The following is a 21,356-nucleotide window of genomic DNA, read 5'->3' as shown; positions in this document are numbered from 1 at the left end:
AAAGATGTTATTTATTTATTTATTTGACAGAAAGAGTCACAGTGAGAGAGGGAACCCAAGCAGGGGGAGTTGGAGAGGGAGAAGCAGGATTTCCGCTGAGCAGGGAGCCCGATGTGGGACTTAATTCCAGGACCCTGGGATCATGACCTGAGCCAAAGGCAGACGCTTAATGACTGAGCCACCCAGGTGCCCCACAGCCAACTAATTTTTGACAAAGGTGCCAGACAATTCAATGATGGAGAAAGTAGTCTTTTCAATAAGGTGCTAGGATAACTGGGATATCCACATGCAAGAAAATTAATTTACCTCACATATATATAAGAATAAACAAAATGGTTCAACGATTTAAATGTAAGAGTCAAAACTAGAAAACTTTTAGAAGAAAACACCGGTGTTATTCTTTGTGATCTTGGATTAGGCAAATGATTTCTTAGATATGAAACCAATAGCACAAATAACAAAATAAAAAATAAACAAATTGGACTTCATACAAATTAAAAACATTTGTGCTTCAAGGAACACCACCAAGAAAGTAAAAACCACCCAGAGAATGGAAGAACAAATTTATAAATCATATACCTGATGAGACGCATCTAGAATATATAAAAGAACTCTTAGAACTCAATAATGAAAGGACAAATCACTCATTAAAGAATGGGCAAGGGAGGGGCACCTGGGTGGCTCAGTAGGTTGAGTGTCTGACTCTAAGTTTAGGCTCAGGTCATGATCTTGGGGTTGTGAAATTAAGCCCTGTGTGGGGCTCCATGCTCAGTGTGGAGTCTGCTTAAGATTCTTTCTCTCCCTCTGCTCCTCCCCCAGCTTGTATGCTCTCACTCTCTCTAAAATAAACAAATTATTTTTAAAAAGATTTTATTTATTTGAGAGAGCATGCAAGTGAGAGAGATCACAGAGGGAGATGGAGAGGAAGAAACAGACTCGCCCCTGAGCTTACAGCTCAATGTGGGGCTCAATCCCAGGACCCCGAGGTCATGACCTGAGCTGAAGGCAGACACTTACCCAACTGAGCCAATAGGCACCGCTAAAATAAATAAATCTTTAAAAAGATAAAAATAGGGTGCCTGGGTGGCTCAGTGGGTTAAGCCTCTGCTTAACTTGGGTCATGATCTCAGGGTCCTGGGATCGAGTACTGCATCGGGCTCTGTTCAGCAGGGAGCCTGCTTCCCTCTCTCTCTCTCTCTGCCTGCCTCTCTGCCTACTTGTGATCTCTGTCTATGAAATAAATAAAATCTTAAAAAAAAAGATAAGTATAATAAAAATGGGCAAGGGATATGAATAGATTTTTCTCCACAGAAAAAATACAAATGGTCAATAACCACATAAAAAAGATGTTCAGTATCATTAGTCAGTGGGGAAATGCAAATCAAAACCATAATGAAATATCACTTCATACCCACCAAAACGACTACAATCAGATAATAGCAAGCACTGGGGATGGTGTGGAGAAAATGAACCCTCAGACCTTGTGGTGAGAAACTAAAATGGTGCAGTCTCTTTAGAAAACATTTGGAGTTTCTCAAAAAACTTTAACATTGGGTTACCATGTCACTTAGCAATTCCCTCCTAGATATATACATCAAAGAACTGAAAACATATCCACATAAAAAACTTGTACATGAACGCCCAAAGCAACACGATTCATAATAGCCAAAAACGTGCTAACAACCCCCAAATCTATCAACCGATGAATGGATAAATAGAATCTGGTATATCTATACAATATTATTTGGCAAATAAAAAAAGTACTGATATATGCTCTAAGATGGGTAAATCTTGAAAACATGCTAAGTGAAAGAAGCCAGATACAAAAGAACACATGTTATATGACTCCATTTTTATGCATGTCCAGAATAGGCAAATCGATAAAGACAGAAAATAGATTAGTTGTTACTAGGGGCTGGGGGGTGTGGTTAACTGGGAGATGGAGTATTTCTTTTTGGGGTGATTAAAAATAGTGATGGATATACAATTTCGTGAATATACTAAAAAAACCCAGCAAATTGTATGAATTATATCGCAATTAAAAAAAGAAAAAGACAAGCAAGTATAGCATACCTTAAAGTTTCCCAAAACATAATAAACAAAAACCTGAACCGTTTTCTATGGTTTGAATTCAGTTTTATAAATGTTACCTTTTCTTTTCTTTTTTTTTTAAAAGATTTTATTTATTGATTGATTTGAGAGAGAGAGAGCATGTGTGTAAATGGTGGGAGGAGCAGGGGGAGACAGAGAATAGGGGTAAGTATCTCAAGCAGGCTCTGTGCACGGAGCCTGATGCAGGGCTCCAGGCCAGGCTCGATTTCACCAACCTGAGCTGAAGCCAACAGTCGGACGCTTAACTGACTAAGCCACCCAGGCGCCCCACCTTTTAATTCTTTAACAATAATAATCATAATGATAAAAGTAACAGGTGCTTATTAAGCACTTACTAGGCATGTAGCATGCATTTTATAGTTGGTATTCTCTCAAGTCATCCCAATGATCTTGTAGATGGAATTATTATCCCATTTTATGGAAAGGAAATTGAAGATAAAAGACGCTGAGTAATTTGTGCAAGGTTATACGAAGGTAATTAAGTCTGACTCCAGAGGTTCTATTGTGCAATTCCATTTTAAAACAGTGACTTATTGGTCTCAAATACTAAGTTATTTTTCAATGTGTTATGTTGTTCTTTCTATCACCATCAATAAATTAGATATCATTGTGGGGCCTAATATTAAAAAATGATCTTACTTCCTTAGTTTATTGAGTACAGAACAAAGACAGAAAAAATTCCCCATATGACAAGTTTTTATTTGTATCAAATCACAGAGTACCATAGGTAAATATAAGATTATAATTTGAATGTTGTAATATAACATAATTTGGCAAATTATTTAATTATCCAAAGTTTATTACACGTTTGAGTATGTGCAAAAGAGATTATCTGGCATAACTTGGCAAGATATATATTTCTGTACCTTATTTGACCATTTATCATTTATACGTGGTACACATCATTTATACGTGGTACACATATATGTATATATGCATATACACACATACATATATATATACACACACTCCTAAATTAAATATACTTGTATAAAAGCTGAAGATTGATGTGTTAGAATTAATTCCTGTTTAAAAATCTATTATATTAAATTGCATCTGCATTCAAAGCAGAAATGTAAAAAAACTGATCAATTTTCTAAATATGCATGAATTGACAAAGTAACTGAAAATGAAATAACAATTTCTATTGAAATGTTATATTCCTGTCTAATCAACATTTAAGTGGCACTATCAAACTACGGAAATAGACATTATTCTTTTAGGTTGTTGAGAGAATAAAGATTCTACTGAGCATTACTGTATTCCCTAAATTAAGAATGAATATTATTATGGTAGGAAAAGATGGCAGATAATTTTCTTCTTTATTAATATGGGAATTCTCAGGAAGCAATCAAGGCAGTGACTATACTCCTGGGCTTGGGTTTCCTGCGCTTCTATCAGTGGAAGTCTGGCTTCTCAGGAAACGTGCAGCCAGTCCGCCTAATTATGACGCTTGCAGCATAGTGGCCAGCACGGATGCATTCAGCCAGGGGCTTGTCAGAGACCAGCTGAGACAGAAAACCTGGAACACAGACAAAAGGGAAGAACGTGAGTATTGCATAACAGCATGAGAAAGGTCATTTTGGGTCAGGCCAAAAATCAGTCCATGTACTTATCCCTCTCTTCGGTGTTGATAGTTAAGCGTTAAACCTCAAGACTTCGAAAGTTCTTGCACCATACATCATGAGCTTCCCTCAATACATCTTTTAAAGAGCTCAAGTTGGGACATAACAACTCACCGTCCAGGCATTTCTAGTCTTTGTACGCCTAAAGCATCATCACGCTTTCCTTTAGTTTTGAGATTAAGATGTTGTGAGTAAGAAGTACTGGCTAAAGAATATTATGTTGGGTTTTTACAGCTGAGAAGGAGGTATTAGTTATTCCTCTCTCCATCTCTCTGGATTCCTTATGTGTTGTTATTCCTAGCACACTGCTTTTGGACAAAATTCTATCATCTGGATGTCTCTCCAAGTACAGATTTGAGAGTTGAAGAATTACAAAGTACCTTACGTCTCCCTTTTACTCCCAGAAGCAACAGTGAAATGATTTCTACAGTCAAACACCATGGACCAACTTGACATTTAAAATAAATAAAGTAGATAAAGTAGAAAACGGTGTTGAGGACTTTGGTTTCTGACCAAGATGAAATAAAAGGGACCACAATTACCCTTCCTCCAGAAACAACTAAAATAAGGACAAAATAAATGAAACAAAAATTTTCAAATACTGTAAAAGATCCATGAAAAGAAGGGAAACAAATGGGATAAACAGTAAAATTGAAGAGATTGATTTGGGAGTCCGAGTAGGATGAAATTAAACATGTAGGCAGAATGATCAGTAAAAAAGAGAGAGAAGACTTAAGTTACCAGTACTGGGAATAAGAGCAGTAATGTCACTATAGAATCTACATTCACTGAAAGAATAATAAAGAGGGGCGCCTGGGTGGCTCAGTGGGTTAAGCCTCTGGTCATGATCTCAGGGTCATGGGATCCAGTCCTGCATTGGGCTCTCGGCTCAGTGGGGAGCCTGCTGCCCCCTGTCTCTCTGCCTGCCTCTCTGCCTACTTGTGATCTCTCTCTCTCTCTGCGTCAAATAAATAGATAAAATCTTAAAAAAAAAAAGAACAATAAAGAAACACTAAGTGATCTCTCTGTCAAATAAATAAAATATTTAAAAATTTTTTTATTTATTTGACAGACAGAGAAATCACAAGTAGGCAGAGAGGCAGTCAGAGAGAGAGGAGGAAACAGGCTTCCTGCTGAGCAGAGAGCCCGATGTGGGGCTTGATCCCAGGACCCTGGGATCATTACCTGAGCTGAATGCAGAGGCTTTAACCCACTGAGCCACCCAGGCGCCCCAAATACATAAAATCTTAAAAAAAAAAAAGAATAATAAAGAAACATTAACAACTTTATGCCAATAGATTTGGCAAGTTAGAGGAACTGTAAAAATTCCTGCAAAACACAAAATACGAAAGCTCAAGCTCAGGAAGAAATAGATAACCTGATTAGCTTTGTATCTATTAAATATATTGATTTTTACAGTTAAAAAGCTTCCCATAAAGACAATTCCGGGTCCAGGTGGTGTCACTGGTGAATTCTATCCAATATTTAAGCAGTAAAAATAATATCAATGCTATACAATAGCCTTTTCAAAAAGCTGAAAACTCAAAATACTTCCTAACTTATTCCTTGAGGCCAGCATTACTCTGATACCAAAATAAAAAAAAAAGATGCAAATACTTTAAAGAAAGTTTTAGCAAATCCAATCCAATAGTACATTTTAAAGGATAACAAATTAATCAGTGTAATTTAGCATTACTAACAAAACCACAAGATCACCTAATGCAAGAAGAAAAGCATCTGACAAAATTCAACCTACATATCTAATAACAACTTGAAGCAACCTAGGAATAGAAGGGAGCTTCCTCAACCTGATAAAGGGCACTTATAAAACTTAGAGTTAAAATTATTCTTAATGGTGGATGATGGAATGTTTTCCCCTTAAGATCAAGAACAAGACAAAAATGTTCGTTCTTAAACACTTTAGCCAGTGCAATAAGGCAAACAAAAGAAATAAATAAAAGGTATCAAGTGCTCACCTTGGTTGATTCCAATATTTATGTGGAAATGCAAAAGACTAAGATTAGTCAAACACACCTTTGAAAAACAAGACTACCTGAGTTAAAACTTATTATAGAACTAAAATAATCAAGACACTATGCTATTGGCATAAAGAAAAACAAATAGGTCAATGTAACCAAAGAGTTCAGAAATAAATCTACTTCTATATCATCAATTGATTTTTGACAAAAGTATCAAAGCAATCCATGGAGAAAAGATAATCTTTTAAACAAATGGTCTTAGAACAGCTGGATGGCATATTTGAAACAAAACAAAACAAAACAACAACAAAAAAACTCCCACCTAAACCACAATACAATAACAAAACCACCTCAACCCTTACCCCACATCATCTACAGAAATTAACTCAAAATGGATCACAGACCTAAATGTAAGAGCTAAAACTATAAAATTCTGAGAAGGAAACAGAAAATCTTAGTGATTTTGAATTTGTCAAAACTCTCTTAAGTAAGACATAAAAGCACAAACTTTTACCAAGGAAAAAATAACTGGACTTTGCCAAATTAACTAATTCTACACCTCAGTAATAAGAAACAACCTAATCAAAAATGGTTTCAAAAAAGCTGAACTAACATTTTATTTTATTATTATTATTTTTTAATATTTTATTTATTTATTTGACAGAGAGAGAGAGATCACAATTAGGTAGAGAGAGAGGAAGAAACAGGCTCCCTACCGAGCAGAGAGCCCGATGCGGGGCTCGATCCCAGGTCCTTGGGATCATGACTTGAGCCGAAGGCAGAGGCTTTAACCCACTGAGCCACTCAGGCGCCCCTGAACTAACATTTTAGCAAAGAAGATAAACAAATGCCAAATAAGCTCAGGAAAAAATGTTCAATGCCATTACTCATCAGAGAAATGCAAATTAAAGCCACAGGTAGATACTACTACTAACCCATTAGAATGGCTAAAATTAAAAAGACTGACCATAATAAGTGTTGACAAGGATCTGGGTCGTTTGGAACTCTCCTATGCTAGTAATGGGAATATAAAATGATAGTACCACTTTGAAAACCATATGTCAGTGTCTTTTTTTTTTTTTAAAGATTTTATTTATTTATTTGACAGAGAGAGATCACAAGTAGGCATAGAGGCAGGCAGAGAGAGAGAGAGGAGGAAGCAGGATCCCTGCCGAGCAGAGAGCCCGATGCGGGGCTCGATCCCAGGACCCTGAGATCATGACCTGAGCCGAAGGCAGCGGCTTAACCCACTGAGCCACCCAGGTGCCCCATGTCAATGTCTTAAAAAGTCAAACATACCTTTACCATAAGATCCAGTCATTCTATTTCTACACGTTAAACTCAAGGTAAATGAAAGTATATATTCATATCAAAGATTTATAGTGAATGTTCTCAGCAGCTTTATTTATAATATCCCCAAACTGGAAATGATCCAAATGTGGATGAGAAGAGGAAGGAAGCCAGAATTACAAAAGAGCATGGGAGTAGTGTATATGTCTACAGTGTATATGTCTACAGTGGTGGTTTCATGGATGTATGGATGCCTATGTTAACATCTGCACAACTGTATACTTTAAATATATGCAGTTTATTGTTTATCAGTTATAGTAAAATAAAACTGTAAAATTAAAAAAAAAAGGAAAAAAGTGTTGTAGTTACAAATAAGACAGTTCAAGAGCAGAAGAATCTAGGGCTACTTTTCCTCTAGGGGAACATGAGCTGCTTAGCAGTACTCAAATACTCAGAAGAACAGATAACGAGAAACTGTTCTGTAGCTGGACTTCCAGGCTATTCCCTAGGCCCTGGCAGCCTGCGGGGGGTGCAGATTAATTGAGAAGCTGTGGTATAATGACCTGTAGAGAGCATTAGAAGAGATTTATGTCCTTTCTTCTCTACTATTCTGACCACACAAGCTTTTTCGCTGTCAGATTTGGGGAATGCTCTGTACCTAGTAAAATAAGTATTCCCAACCAAAGAATAAAATTAATTTGGTTAATGGAGTGATATATTTTGAAGACCCTTACTTATAATGTGAAATCACTCCCTCAAGAGGTTTAGCAAGAGTATTTTATCATTGAGTTTTCAGGTAACAGTCAAAGGTCAATATTAACTTTCAGCCAAACTGTGGGACTAAAATGCTCAGCCCACACAGTGAATGGAGCAGACGCCAAATTCAGAGTCAGATCAACTTACAATGGAAACACGTCTATGAGAAGCCTTATATGCAACATCTGTTTTCCTCATTCCTTCTGGTATGATCTTTGTGAGAAAAAGAAAAGCTTATGTTTATGAAATATTTCTGTGAAGCACAAGCACCAGCATCCTCTTTCTAAGAGAAGAGCTAGCTGATGTCTGAAGTGAAGTACTCAGAAGAGACATTTGCTTTGACAAGTGGAAAGCCTGAATGCAGAAAAAAGCTAAGTAAGGCCTTTGCCCCAGGTGAATAACAGTTTTCAATAATGTATTCTGAAAAACCGACTGAGACAAACTACAGATGTTACATAATCAATTGTAAGTGCAACCTTCATCAAGTAGGGGACGTGAATCTTAAAGTTTCTATAAAATGCTTTAAACAAAGGAAGCTTATATTTTAAGAATCACAGGGAATCCTATTGTAACATGAATAAACATTCTAAGATAATATTTTATTATATAAAAGATATATAACCTAGCTACCATTTTAAGTGTGCAATTCATGATATTAATATCATTTTGCTAAGTGGTGTAATTGTCACTTTTATCAATTTCCAGAACTTTTTCATTGCTTCAATGGAAACTCCATATTCTTTAAACAATAACTCTCTACTCCTCTACACTTCTGGCCTCTGGCAACTGCTACTCTACTTTCTGTCTCTAGGAATTTGCCTATTCTAGGTACCTCATATGAGTAAGATCACATAATATTTGTCCTTTTATGTCTGGCTTAGTTGACTCACTGTAATGTTTCTCAATATAATTTTTAAATTAGAATTTTTAATTCCTAGCTGACCTAAAATGTATTTTAAATAAAATGCTTTATTTGGAAATAATTCCAAATTCATAGAAAAGTTGTGAGAATAAAAATGTGAAAAAATCCACATATCCTTTACCTAGATGGGCTTATCTTTAATGTTTTACTTCTTTGATGCACATCGACTCCCTTTTTTTTTTTTACAGGTTTTTTGCTATATTTGAGAGCAAGTTGCATTTATCATGCTTCTTTACCTTTAAATACATCCATGTTTCCTTCCTGAGGATAAGGCTATTCTCTTATATAACCACAGTCATTAACTTCAGTCACACTGTTAGAATACCATTATCTAATTTTACTCTCCATATCCTAGTTTTGTCAATGATCCAATAATGTTCTTTTCTTTTAAGGAGCCATTTTTATCTTTAAGTTATCTCTATACCCAACATGGGGTTCAAACTCACAATCCCAAGATTAAAAGTTGCATGCTTTACTGCCTGAGCCAGACAGGCATTTGCAAGTGATGTTCTTTATAGCACTTTTTTCCTTCCAGGATAGAATCTATTGTAGGATTTGTTATGTTTTTGGTCTTCTATACTTTTGAACATTTCCTCAGACTTTCTTTGGCTTTTGTGACAGGAACTTTTTTTTTTTTTTTTTTTCTTTTGTGACAGGGACATTTTTGAAGCATATAGTCTTCCCCCAGTTCCTATTTAACAGAATGATTCTCATTTGGGTTTGTCTGATATTTCCTCATGATTTAACTCAGATTATGCATTTCTGGCCAGAATACTAAAATAATTACATTGTGTCCTTCTCAGGGTATCACATTTAGAGGCACATTATGCCCAATTGCTAGTCACTGTTGATGTTCATCTTATTACCTGGTTATAGTTTCCAATGCTTTGCAGTCACAAAGACAGCTACAATGGATAACCTTTGGGATATATATCTTTGTATTGCTGACGGGTGATACATCTTCAGGACAAATTTCTAGAAGTAGAATTTTGGGGCCGAAGAGTAGATACATAAATACTTTTATTAGATATTGCCAAATCCCCTTTCATAGAAGTTGAACGACTTTGTATTTCCACTAGTAAAGTTTAAGAGTGCTCATTTCCCCACAACCTCACCAACAGAGTATACTGTCAGCTTTTGAATTTTTGCCAATGAAGGTTAGGAATTATATCTCAATGTAATTTTAATTTGCATTTTCTTATTATGAGTGAGACTAAATATTTTATATGTTAAAGAACAAATCTGGTTTGTTCTTATCTTTCACCTACTCTTCTAAAAGATTTTTGGTCTTCCTCTATTTTTAAAAGTTATTTGTATTTGGGGGATATTATTCTAATGAAGTATTTTTTTTTTTTAGGTAGGGAAAATATCAACAGTAGCAATTTGTTATTAATATATACAAATACTACGTCAGCAAGGAAACAAAGTGATTATTCATATCTTCTTCACTGAATGTGGTGAATTTTAAAAAGTATGGTTGGCACACACTATAACAGATAAATATGGCTTGCAGATATATATCAAAAAAGAAGTTTGCTCTCTTTTAGTAAAGATTTTGGGTCTGTCAGGAATTCAACAAGAAAAATCTTAAATGACTGACTTGGAATGTATGCTCAACATGAAAAAGTCGCTTTGGAGCCCTTTTTGTTGGTGCTTTTCCCCTGGTTCCCATGGTCCTCATCAGTATATTATCTTGCAAACAAAGGCTAAATTCTACATATATGCCTTCCCAACACAGTCAAAAGAACAGGAGGCATAACACTGGAGAACAAGAAACATCAACAAAGGCTGCCAATCAGGAACTCATAAGAGTGAATGATTTAGCTTTTCTGGTTGTCATAAAATAAGAAAGCCATGCCACACAGATTTTTGTGAACTTGCAAGAATTGAGGGTTTTCTGTTTCTTTTGTTGTTGTTTGTTTGTTTGTTTTGATCGCTAATTCAATTTCATTGCTAGTAATCTGTTCAAATTTTTGATTTCTTCCTGATTCAGTCTTGGAAAGTCCTATGTTTTCAGGAATTTATCCATTTATTCTAGATTGTCCAATTGGCATGTAAGTCTTCATAATATTCTCTTATGAACCTTTGTATTTCTGTGGTGTTGGTTGTTATTTTTCCTTCATTTCTGATTTTATTAATGTGGGTCTTCTTTTTCTTTGATGAGTCTACAAGTTTATTAGTTTTGGTGATCTTTTCGAAGAACAAACTTCTGATTTCATTGATCTATCCCATTTTTTTAAATGTTCTATTTTTAAAGTTTCTGTTTCATTTATTTCTGCTCTAATCTTTATTATTTCCTTCCTTCTACTGGCTTTGGGCTTTGTTCTTTATTTTGTACCTTCTTTAGGTATAAGGTTAGGTTGTTTATTTGAAATTTTTATCTTCTTGGTTTTGAGGTAGGCCTGTATTGCTATAATCTTCCCTATTAAAACAGCTTTTGCTGCATCTCAAAGATTTTGGACAATTGTGTTTTCATTTTCATTTGTACCATGTATTTTTTTTATTTCCTCTTTGATTTCTTGGTTTACCCATTCATTGTTTAGTAGCCTCTTATTTAAGCTCCATGTGTTCTTTCCAGATTTTTTTCTTGTAATTTAATAAAGAAAAGATAAACAGAAAGGAGTCCAAACATAACACTAAAAAAAGCCATCAAACTACAAGGAAAGAGAGCAAGAAAAGAAGAAAGGAACAGAAAGGAACTATAAAAATAACCAGAATACATGTAACAAAATGGCAAAAAGTACATACCTATCACAGTAATTACTTTAAATGTAAATGGACTAAATCCTCTAATCTAGACAGGGTGACTGAATGGATGAAAAAATAAGATGTATGTATATGCTGCCAATAAGACACTCACTTCAGACATAAAAACATAGGCAGATTGGAAGTGAAAGGATAGAAAAATACTTGCCATGCAAATGGAAGCAAAAACAAAGTTGGGGTAACAATACTTTCATCGGACAAAATAGACTTCCTTAATCTATCTATCTATCTATCTATCTATCTTTTAAGTAGGGTCCATGCTCAGCAGAGAGCACAACGTGGGGCTTGAATTTATGACCCTGAGATCAAGACCTGAGTTGAGATCAAGAGTCAGACACTCAACTGACTGAGCCATCTAGGTGCCCATGGACAAAACAGACTTTAAAACAAAGACTGTAACAAGAGACAAAGAAAGACACTACATAAAGGAAACAATTCAACAAGAAGATATAACAATCATAAATATCTATGCACCCAAAACAGGAGCATCTAAATACATAAAGCAACTATTAATAGACACAAAGGAAGAAAGTGATAGTAATATAGTAACAGGAGGGGACTTTAACATCTCACTTACATCAATGGATAGACTATCCAGACAGAAAAATCAACAAGGAAACAGTGGCTTTGCATGACACATTGGGCCAGATGGACATAACATCTATACAGAACATTCCATCCAAACATAGCAGAATATACATTCTTTTCAAGTGCACGTGTAACATTCTCCAGAATAGATCACGTTAGGCCATAAAACAAGTCTCAATAATACAAAAAGATCAAAATCATATCAAATGGAAGAATGAAATTTAATAGTTCACCTTTTACAAGTGTTAGCATCTTGTATTATTCTCAAATTGCTTCTCCAACGATACTGTGTAAGTATATATCAGTGATTATCTCTTTCTTACACAGTTCCCAAAGCCTTTTAATGTACAGTAGCCCATAATATGTATATGAAGAGTAAAGCATTTGAAGGCATTTTTTAGAATTTATATAATTTTCTTTAAAAATCACATTTTACGCTAAATTTAGTTCTTATACATTTAGATTGTACAGTACTTTGTTTTACCTGACAATATAGACAGATGTATATGTGTTTGAAGTAGTTTTTAAGTCATATAATTTAAAGGTCAGAGAAAACTAACAATGTAGAATAATACCTCAGGTACAAAACTTGAAGCAATAGCGGCTGCCATGGTCATGTATATTACACTTTCTTTTTTTTTTTTTTTTTTAAAGATTTTATTTATTTATTTGACAGGCAGAGATCACGAGTAGGGAGAGAGGCAGGCAGAGAGAAAGGGAAGCAGGCTCCCCGCTGAGCAGGGAGCCTGATGTGGGAGTTGATCCCAGAACCTTGAGATCATGACCTGAGCCAAAGGCAGAGGCTCAAGCCACTGAGCCACCCAGGTGCCCCTATTACACTTTCAATGACCACTCCTTAGAACTTCACTTAGAGCCTATTTAGTTCAAGAAAGCAATTGAAAAAAATTTTTTTTCCTGATTGTAAAAGTAATAACCAATAAATGTAGAAAAAGTAGAAAAAAGTAGCATAATAGTAAAATTAAGAAATAAACACACACAGTCCCATTATTTAAAAAAAAGATGTTATTTAATATAGCATGGAGATCCTAAAAAGAGCAATAAGACTAAGAAAAAAATTAAAAAGTGTAAAAATGAAATAAACTTGTTATTTTCAGTTAAGAGGACTGTATATAGAAAACTCCAAATATGGGCGCCTGGGTGGCTCAGTTGGCTAAGCATCCCGACTCTTCACCTTGGGTCCTGATCTCAGGGTCATGGGACTGAGCCCCACATTGGGCTCTGGGCTCAGCACAGAGTCTGCTTGAAATTCTCTCTCTCTCTCCCTCACCCTAATAAATTAAAAAAAAAAAAAGAAAAAAGAAAAGAAAACACTAGATAATCTATAAATTGTTGGACTTAAGGGACTTTGGAAAGATTGCTGGATATAAGAGAAATATACAAAAGTCAATTATTCATATATAATCACGAATTAGTCATACATTTTTATATATCACGAAAGAAAAGAAATTTGAAAAAAGATACAAAAGCAACATAAATTATATCAGTTTCTAATGAACAAAATTATAAATCCTTATCAAGCAACACTACAAAGGACCTTAACAGAGAGATATGCCAGGTTCTTTGATAAGAAGATTCATTAATACAAAATCAAAGTCTCAACAAGGTTTTAGGGAACTGACAAGCTGATCTTAAAATCTATGAAAAACAGAGAGTCAAGAATAGCCCAAAATTCCTACAAAAGAAAAACAAGGGAGAAAGACCAGATCCAGCACTTATTATAAAACTATAATAATAAATACAGTGTAGTATTGGCACAGGTATAAATAAACAGTGCAAAGGAAAAGAAGAGATAGTTCTGAAACGAGCCCGTGCAAATGTGGAAACTTGAGGTTCAGTGGAATTAGCATTGTGAATACATGGGGGAAAGGATGGTTCATTAGAAAACAGTGTTTAGGTAATTGATTTTTTGATTAAAAAATAAAATTTCTTTATTCCATATTTTAAAAACTCAGATGTATCAAGGAATTAAATGTGAATGGCAAAACCATAGGACTTTTAGAAGAAAATAAAGAATATACTAATATTGTAGAGGTAAGATCTTAATAAGACACAAAAAGCACATAGTAACTCTAAAGTGAAATACTAAAAAAAAAAAATCGACTATTCTAGGGGCACCTGGGTGGCTCAGTCATTACACGTTTGCCTTTGGCTTGGGTCATGATCCCAGGGTCCTGGGATCCAGCCCGGCATTGGGCTCCCTGCTCGGCAGGAAGCCCGCTTCTCCCTCTCCCATTCCCCCTGCTTGTATTCCCCCTCATGCTGTGTCTTTCTCTGTCAAATAAATAAGTCTTAAAAAAAAAAATTAGGGGCACCTGAGTGACTCAGTGGGTTGAGCCTCTTGCCTTTGGCTCAGATCAGGGTCTGAGGTTCCTGGGATCGAGTCCCTCATTGGGCTCTGGCTCAGTGGGGAGCCTGCTTCCGCCTCACTCTCTGCCTGCCTCTCTGCCTACTTGTGATATCTCTGTCAAATATATAAATAAAATCTTTTAAAAAAATCCATCAATTTGAAGAGGGGAGTGGTTAAATCCATGGAATGGAATAATACAAAGCAGTTAGCCAGAAGAGGTAGATCTTTATGTGTTGCTATGAAACAATGTCCAAGATATGATTAAATGAAAGATCAAGGGTATAGGCCAATAAGCACAGTATATAGTATTCTCATTCGATAAAAACTGGGATATTAATACATATACAAACTTGTACATAGGCCAGATATTTCTGGATGGATTTAATAGAAATTAGCAAAGAAAGCTGCCTCAAAGAGAGGAATTAAAGGATTGGGGTAGGACCAATTGTATCTTTCATTTTATCTATTACTTCTACTATATATGTATATATCCTTTTTGTACTGTTGTATTTTCTACTTATTTTATTATTTCTGCAATAAAAAGTGTATTATTTTCCCATATTTTTAAATATTCCTAGAGACCATTTTTAAATGTGGATATAACATAATTGACTCAATAGTATTGGATATTTAGGTTGTTTCTATTTTTTTTTTTACTATAAATAAAACTGTGATGAGTATCTTTATAAAATTTTTTTTTCTTTATAAAATTCTTATGGCATTAACCATTGTGCACATTTTTCATTTCCTTAGGAAAAATGTCTTTAAGGGTAATTAATAATTTTTCAGGCTTTACATATTATTGCCAGATTTCTTTTCAAAAAGATCTTATTAGTGTACATTCCCAATAGCATTCTTGCTATTAAAAAATTCTGTTTGATAATTTGAAAAGTTAAAGGCAGAATCTTAATTTAGTCATTTGTTATTAGGGATAGTGAAAACTTTTTTGTTTATATGCTGACTAGCCATTTGTATTTCTTTTTTTTTTTTTAAGATTTTATTTATTTATTTGACAGAGAGAGACACAGCGAGAGAGGAACACAAGCAGGGAGAATGGGAGAGGGAGAAGCAGGCTCCCCACTGAGCAGGGAGGGAGCCTGATGCAGGGCTCAATCCCTGGACCCTGGGATCATGACCCAAGCTGAAGGCAGATACTTAAGGACTGAGACACCCAGGCGCCCCCATTTGTATTTCTTTTTAAAAAGTGAAGACAACTTCTACCCATTTTTCCATTGGAACCCCTCTCCCTTTTTTTCTTTTTTTAAAGATTTTATTTATTTATTTGACAGAGATCACAAGTAGGCAGAGAAGCAGGCAGAGAGAGAGAAGGAAGCAGGCTCCCCACTGAGGAGAAAGCCTGATGTGGGGCTCGATCCCAGGACCCTGGGATCATGACCTGAGCCGAAGGCAGAGGCTTTAACCCACTGAGCCACGCAGGCACCCCTACCTCTCTCTCTTTATTGATTTTTAAGAGACATTCCCAGTTTGTTTACTATATATATTGCAAATACTTTTCCTTACTTTGTCATTTGTCTTTTATTTTTATTGTGATATATATTAACCTTTTCTTTAATAAGTTTTCCACTGAATTTAGGCTGAGAAAGGTCTTCCACACCATGAGATCAGATAAATATTAGACTACCTTTACTTTTAGTTCATTTGTGGTCATTTAACTCTATTCCATCTGGAAATTCTTTGGGTATGATGATTGGTAGAGACCAACATTTGTTTTTTCTGAAAAGTTGTATTTTTGTTCCACTACCATGCCTTAAGTACTTCATCCTGTTCCAGTTGTTTTAAACATTTTATTTGGAAATAATTTTAAATTCTCAGAATAACTGCAAAGATAGTACAGAGTGCTATTGTACCTATCCTACATGTGTTTTCTTCCATTTTAGTCTTTTGTCAGATCCATGTAATACACTTTAGAAACTTTTTTTTTTTTGGAGAGGCAAAGAAAGCATGTGCATAAATGGGGTTGGGTGAATGGAGGGAGCAGAGGGACAGAGAGAGAATCTTAAGCAGGCTCTACATTCAGCGTGGCACCTGATGAGAGGCTCGATCTCATGAGCCTGAGATCATGATTTGAGCTAAAATCAAGAGTCAGATGCTTAATTGATAGACCACCCAGGCACCCTGCACTTTAGAAACATTTTTATTTGAAATAATAAAAAGGCAAAAATTTTATGTGTGTCTAAAAAGAGAACATTATCATTTCCAGATTTCAAAGATGATTTTTTATTTGTTCTTCTCATCTTCTAAATATTCTATAATAAGCAATATTACTTTAATAATAAAAAAGCCAATAAATGTTATTTTAAACAATAACATGGGGATATTTAACTATTCAGATAAATAGTTAAGAATAACTCATTCAAGAGTTTCAGCTAAGTGATGCCTTTATGCCTTTAGAGTTTTCCACTTATGCCTTTAGAGTTCATTAATAATTATAGTCACTTGGGAACAGAGATTACCACAAAGTAAATCAGTGTAGTATCAGCATAAGCATAATGAAATTGGTCACTCTTAGAAGATTCCTCAAGGACATAAAGATCTTTACTACTTTCTGTATCCTTACACATAGGGAAACAAAGTCTGTGTGAGAGGACCTATCTTAGAAAGTTTCTGAGGAAACTTTAGCCCAGTCTTTCTTCTCCAAATGAAGTCTTCATCTATAGAAACTATAAGCCAAGTAAATCAGTCTGCATCTTTTGAAATGGAAATTCAAGGACCAATGCTTCCCTAGAAGGAATTGCTGGGAAAATTCCTGAAAGAATTAAGCAGAAAGGATCACTGTACTTGGATAGAGTGGCTATTATGTGATATCAATGAAAACAAGCTTTTTGGTAAAAACTGTGATGTCACTGGCCATAAGACACTCGGCACCATAGGACACCACAGCTGATGAAGTTGAGATACACAGGGCATATACATATACCGAAGATGTGAGTAAAACGAGATAGGTGGAACAAGTTTTTCCACTTTGGTATTTTAAAAAAATAATAAATGATTTTTTGGAACATTTTTAAGTTTACAGAAAAATTAAATGGAAAGTACAGAGTTCTTTTATATCCTCTCATCCCCTCAACCTTCAGTATCTCCTATTGTTAACATCTTGTATTGGTATGGTACATTTGTTACAAATGACAAGCCAATATTGATTCATTTTTCTTTTTTCTTTTTAAGAGAGAGAGTGGAAGTGCCCACAAGTTGAGGAGGGAGAGGCAGAGGGAAAGGGAAAGAGAGAATCTTAAGCAGGATTCACCCTCAGTATGGAGCCCCATGCAGGCCTGATATCATGACCTGAGACCTGGGCCACAATCCAGAGTCAGATGCTTAACGGATTGAGCCACCCAGGTGCCCCAATAATGACTCATTATTAACAACTAAAGTCCATGGTTTATATTAGGGCTCATTTTTTGTGTTGTTCATTCTATAAGACTTGAAAAATGTTTAATGATCGGTTTTCTACCAGTAGAGTATCATACAATATAGTTTTGCTACCTTAAAAAACCCCTGTAATCTACCCATTTATGTCTCCATATCCCCCTCCCCAAGTCCTTGTCAACCACTGATATTTTTGCTGTGTCCATAGTTTTGCTTTTCCCAGAATATTATATAGTTGGAATCATACAGTGTATAGCCTTTTTTATGATTCGCCTCTTTAATTTAGTGCTGTGTTTTTAAGTTTCCTCTGTATCTTTTCATGGCTTGATAGCTCACTTCTTTTTGCGGTTGAATAGTATCCCATTGTATGGATGTGCCACAGTTTGTTTATCCAGTCACCTACTGAAGGACATCTTGCTTCCAAGTTTTGTCAATTAAATTGCTTAAGGCTGCTATCAATACCCATGTGTACCCATTTCAACATGGACATAAGTTTTCAATTTATTTGGGTAAATACCAAGGAGTATGATTGCTGGATCGTATGGTAGGAGGCTGTTTTGTAAGAAATTGCCAAACTGTTTTCCAAGGTGGCTATACCATTTTGCATTCCCAGTAGTAACAAATGGGAGTTCCTGCTGCTGCTCATCTTTGCTACATGGGCCATACATATGACCTCAAGAAGTTGGCAAAATGATATGACTGAAAGAATCGTTTTTCCATTAAAAAAAAAAAAAGTCTTAATATTTACTTAAAAAGAAAAACTTCCTCATATAAAATGGGCTGTTTAAAAGTACATGCATTTAACCAAACTCATTAATCTATTCCACTGTTTGGTAAAGTTATTTACTTTATTGTATGTTTTTGTCTTCAGAAAATTATATGGTGGGGAGCCTGGGTTGCTCAGTGAGTTAAGCCTCTGCCTTCGGCTCAGGTCATGATCTCAGGGCACTGGGATCAAGCCCTGCATTGGGCTCTCTGCTCAGCAGGGTGCCCGCTTCCCCTCTTTCTCGGCCTGTCTCTCTGCCTACTTGTGATCTCGCTCTCTCTGTCAAATAAATAAATAAAAAAAAAAGAAAGAAAGAAAGAAAGCTACATGGTGCACTTCAGATTCTGTTGATATTTTCTAAGGCTTTGGCTCAGATCCTTGAGGACTGGGTCAATGATCTAATGAATCATTTGAATTCCTGACTGTTTCAATACTATGATTTCCCTACTGTCTCCATCCCTTGCCCGACCCCAGCTCATTCATTTAAGTTATCAATGTTCTTTATACATGAGTAATATCAAACTACACACTGTATAGTAGTGACAAGTTAATTACATAGTTATTAAGAGATAATGTGGTAGTAGTAACATAAGTTATCATGTAATTTACCTTTGTTCTTTGAGACATTACCATGTAATTAAAGCAAACCTGATATAATATTTTACAGAAACTAACAGTGCTGAACTCTATATTCCCCCCTATCCTTCTCCCTGTAAAAAATTTGCTCTCAGTCTTTTCTGGGTCAATTTGATTTTTCAATTCTTTGTTTGTTTTCCACCTTTCTTAGATATCTACACTTTAGTGATGATTGATGTGCTTTCTTAAACTGGCCTGCTATATTTTCTAGATCAATAGTTACCAGATACATGCTGCCACAGGGCACATGGGACAGTCAACTTAAAGGCTGTATTTTTTTTTTTTAAGGCTGTATTTTATTACATGTAGCTGCTTTAAGAGAATAAGATACATACTAAAACTTTGACTAGCAGAATCCTCAATTTATTAGACTCATGCTACTACCATTCCTATACTTGATGTTTTATTATAAGAAGCAAATGAAAAAGAAAAACCCAGAATGCTATCAAAAATACTTTGATTTATTCAGTCAACAGCTTTTGAATGCCTACCATTACTAGATATCATGATTCAAAGATGGATAAAACATGTTTGTCTTAGAAAATTTTATAGTTTTAGGAGAGAAAGCTATATAAATACTTTAAAAACAATCCTAGCAGAAGTGTGAAGTATGAACTTACTAGGAAAGAGATTGTTGGCAGAGAGATCAAATCGGAACTTAGTGCAACATTTTAGGAGTGGTTCTCAAAGTGTGTCTCTGGATCACCTAAGTCCCACCCTAGACCTACCGAATTAGAAACTGGATAGGGCACAGCAATTGTCAATTGCTGGGACAATTTAACAAGCCTTGCAAGTGATCCTGATGCATGCTCAAGTTTAAGAACCACTGTTCTAGGTGGTAGATAATAAGGAAAGGAAGGAGAAAAAACAGGTTTAATGATCTGATGTGGGTGCTGATGAAAAGTGAAGCAGGCAAGGACAATTCTGTGACTTAAAGCTGAGGTAACTGTATGGACAATGGACTATGGGGTATGTCCCAGAGTCAGTTCATGTCAGGCGCTCCTCACCTTCTTAGTGCTTTCTCTGGGGAGGACTACTTTGAACTCCACTCCCACCTGTCAGTGGAGGAATACCAGCAAAATCCTAGGTAGGACAGGACAGAGGTGTTGTTATTTGATGCACTGGACACTCACAGGGCATTTTGGCAAAGCAAATTTAGAGATCTACAGAGTAATTTCAATATATTCTGTGAAATCTTTTTTTTTTTTAAAGATTTTATTTATTTATTCATTTGTCAGAGAGAAAGAGAGAACGTGTGCACAAGTGGGCAGAGTGGCAGGCAGAGGCTGAGAGAGAAGCAGGCTCCCTGCTGAGCAAGGAGCCAATGCAGGACTCAATCCCAGGACCCAAGGATCACGACCTGAGCCGAAGGCAGCGGCTTAACCAACTGAGCTACCCAGGCGTCCCTATTCTGTGAAATCTTGAGTGAAGCCTCTGATCTGTAAGCTACTGCCTATTAGCAGGAACTGATTTACAGATTTACAATCTTGGGAATTAGTTTTCTTACTTGTATTAAAAATACTTAGGACAGTTGATGTTAGATGTCTTCTTTCCCAACACATGTATACTCTCCATATTTACCTCTATTTTAAAAAAATATTTATTTATTTACTTTTAACTTTTTTTAAAAAAGATTTTATTTATTTATTTGACAGAGATCATAAGTAGGCGGAACGGCAGGCAGAGAGAGAGGAGGAAGCAGGCTCCCTGCTGTGCAGAGAGCCTGATGCGGGGCTCGATCCTAGGACCCTGAGATTGTGACCTGAGCCGAAAGCAGAGACTTAATCCACTGACCCACCCAAGTGTCCCACTTCTATTTTTTTTTTTAAATATGGGGCTCAAACTCATGACCCACCCTGATATCAAGAGTCACATGCTCTATGGATTGAGCCAGCCAGGTGCCCCTTCTTATTTACTTCTATTTTAAATAACAGTAAGAAAAAGTTAGTAGTGATGAGTCTCTCTGTCACTAGATTAGTTACATAACATGTTATCATGGGTTAATCTTTTTTTTAATTAAAAAAGTTTTTTTTTTTTTTTAGCATGGGTTAATCTTAAATCAAGGTGACCTGATACTAAAGTATGGCCTACTTTGCTATTTCCTGACCTTCTGACAAAATCCACACCTTCTGACAAAATCCTTTAATAACCAGTTTCTTAG

At 35.7% G+C, this 21,356-nt stretch overlaps 1 protein-coding gene across 3 annotated transcripts in view; it reads right to left on the bottom strand.

Annotated features, from left to right (window-relative positions):
- Positions 1 to 2,790: 2,790 nt before the first annotated feature.
- ADK (adenosine kinase) overlaps positions 2,791 to 21,356 on the bottom strand; it is a 525,969-nt gene continuing 507,403 nt past the window's right edge. For all 3 annotated transcript variants that reach the window (XM_082717349.1, XM_082717351.1, XM_082717350.1), the window contains one exon: positions 2,791 to 3,634. In XM_082717349.1, the coding sequence (XP_082573475.1) occupies positions 3,510 to 3,634 (125 nt within the window). In that variant the 3' untranslated portion in view covers positions 2,791 to 3,509. The remainder of the gene's footprint in view (positions 3,635 to 21,356) is intronic.

Source organism: Mustela nivalis (genome assembly GCF_964662115.1).
Source record: "Mustela nivalis genome assembly, chromosome: 2".
Lineage (NCBI taxonomy): Eukaryota > Metazoa > Chordata > Mammalia > Carnivora > Mustelidae > Mustela > Mustela nivalis.
This window is presented reverse-complemented; position numbering and strand designations above follow the sequence as displayed.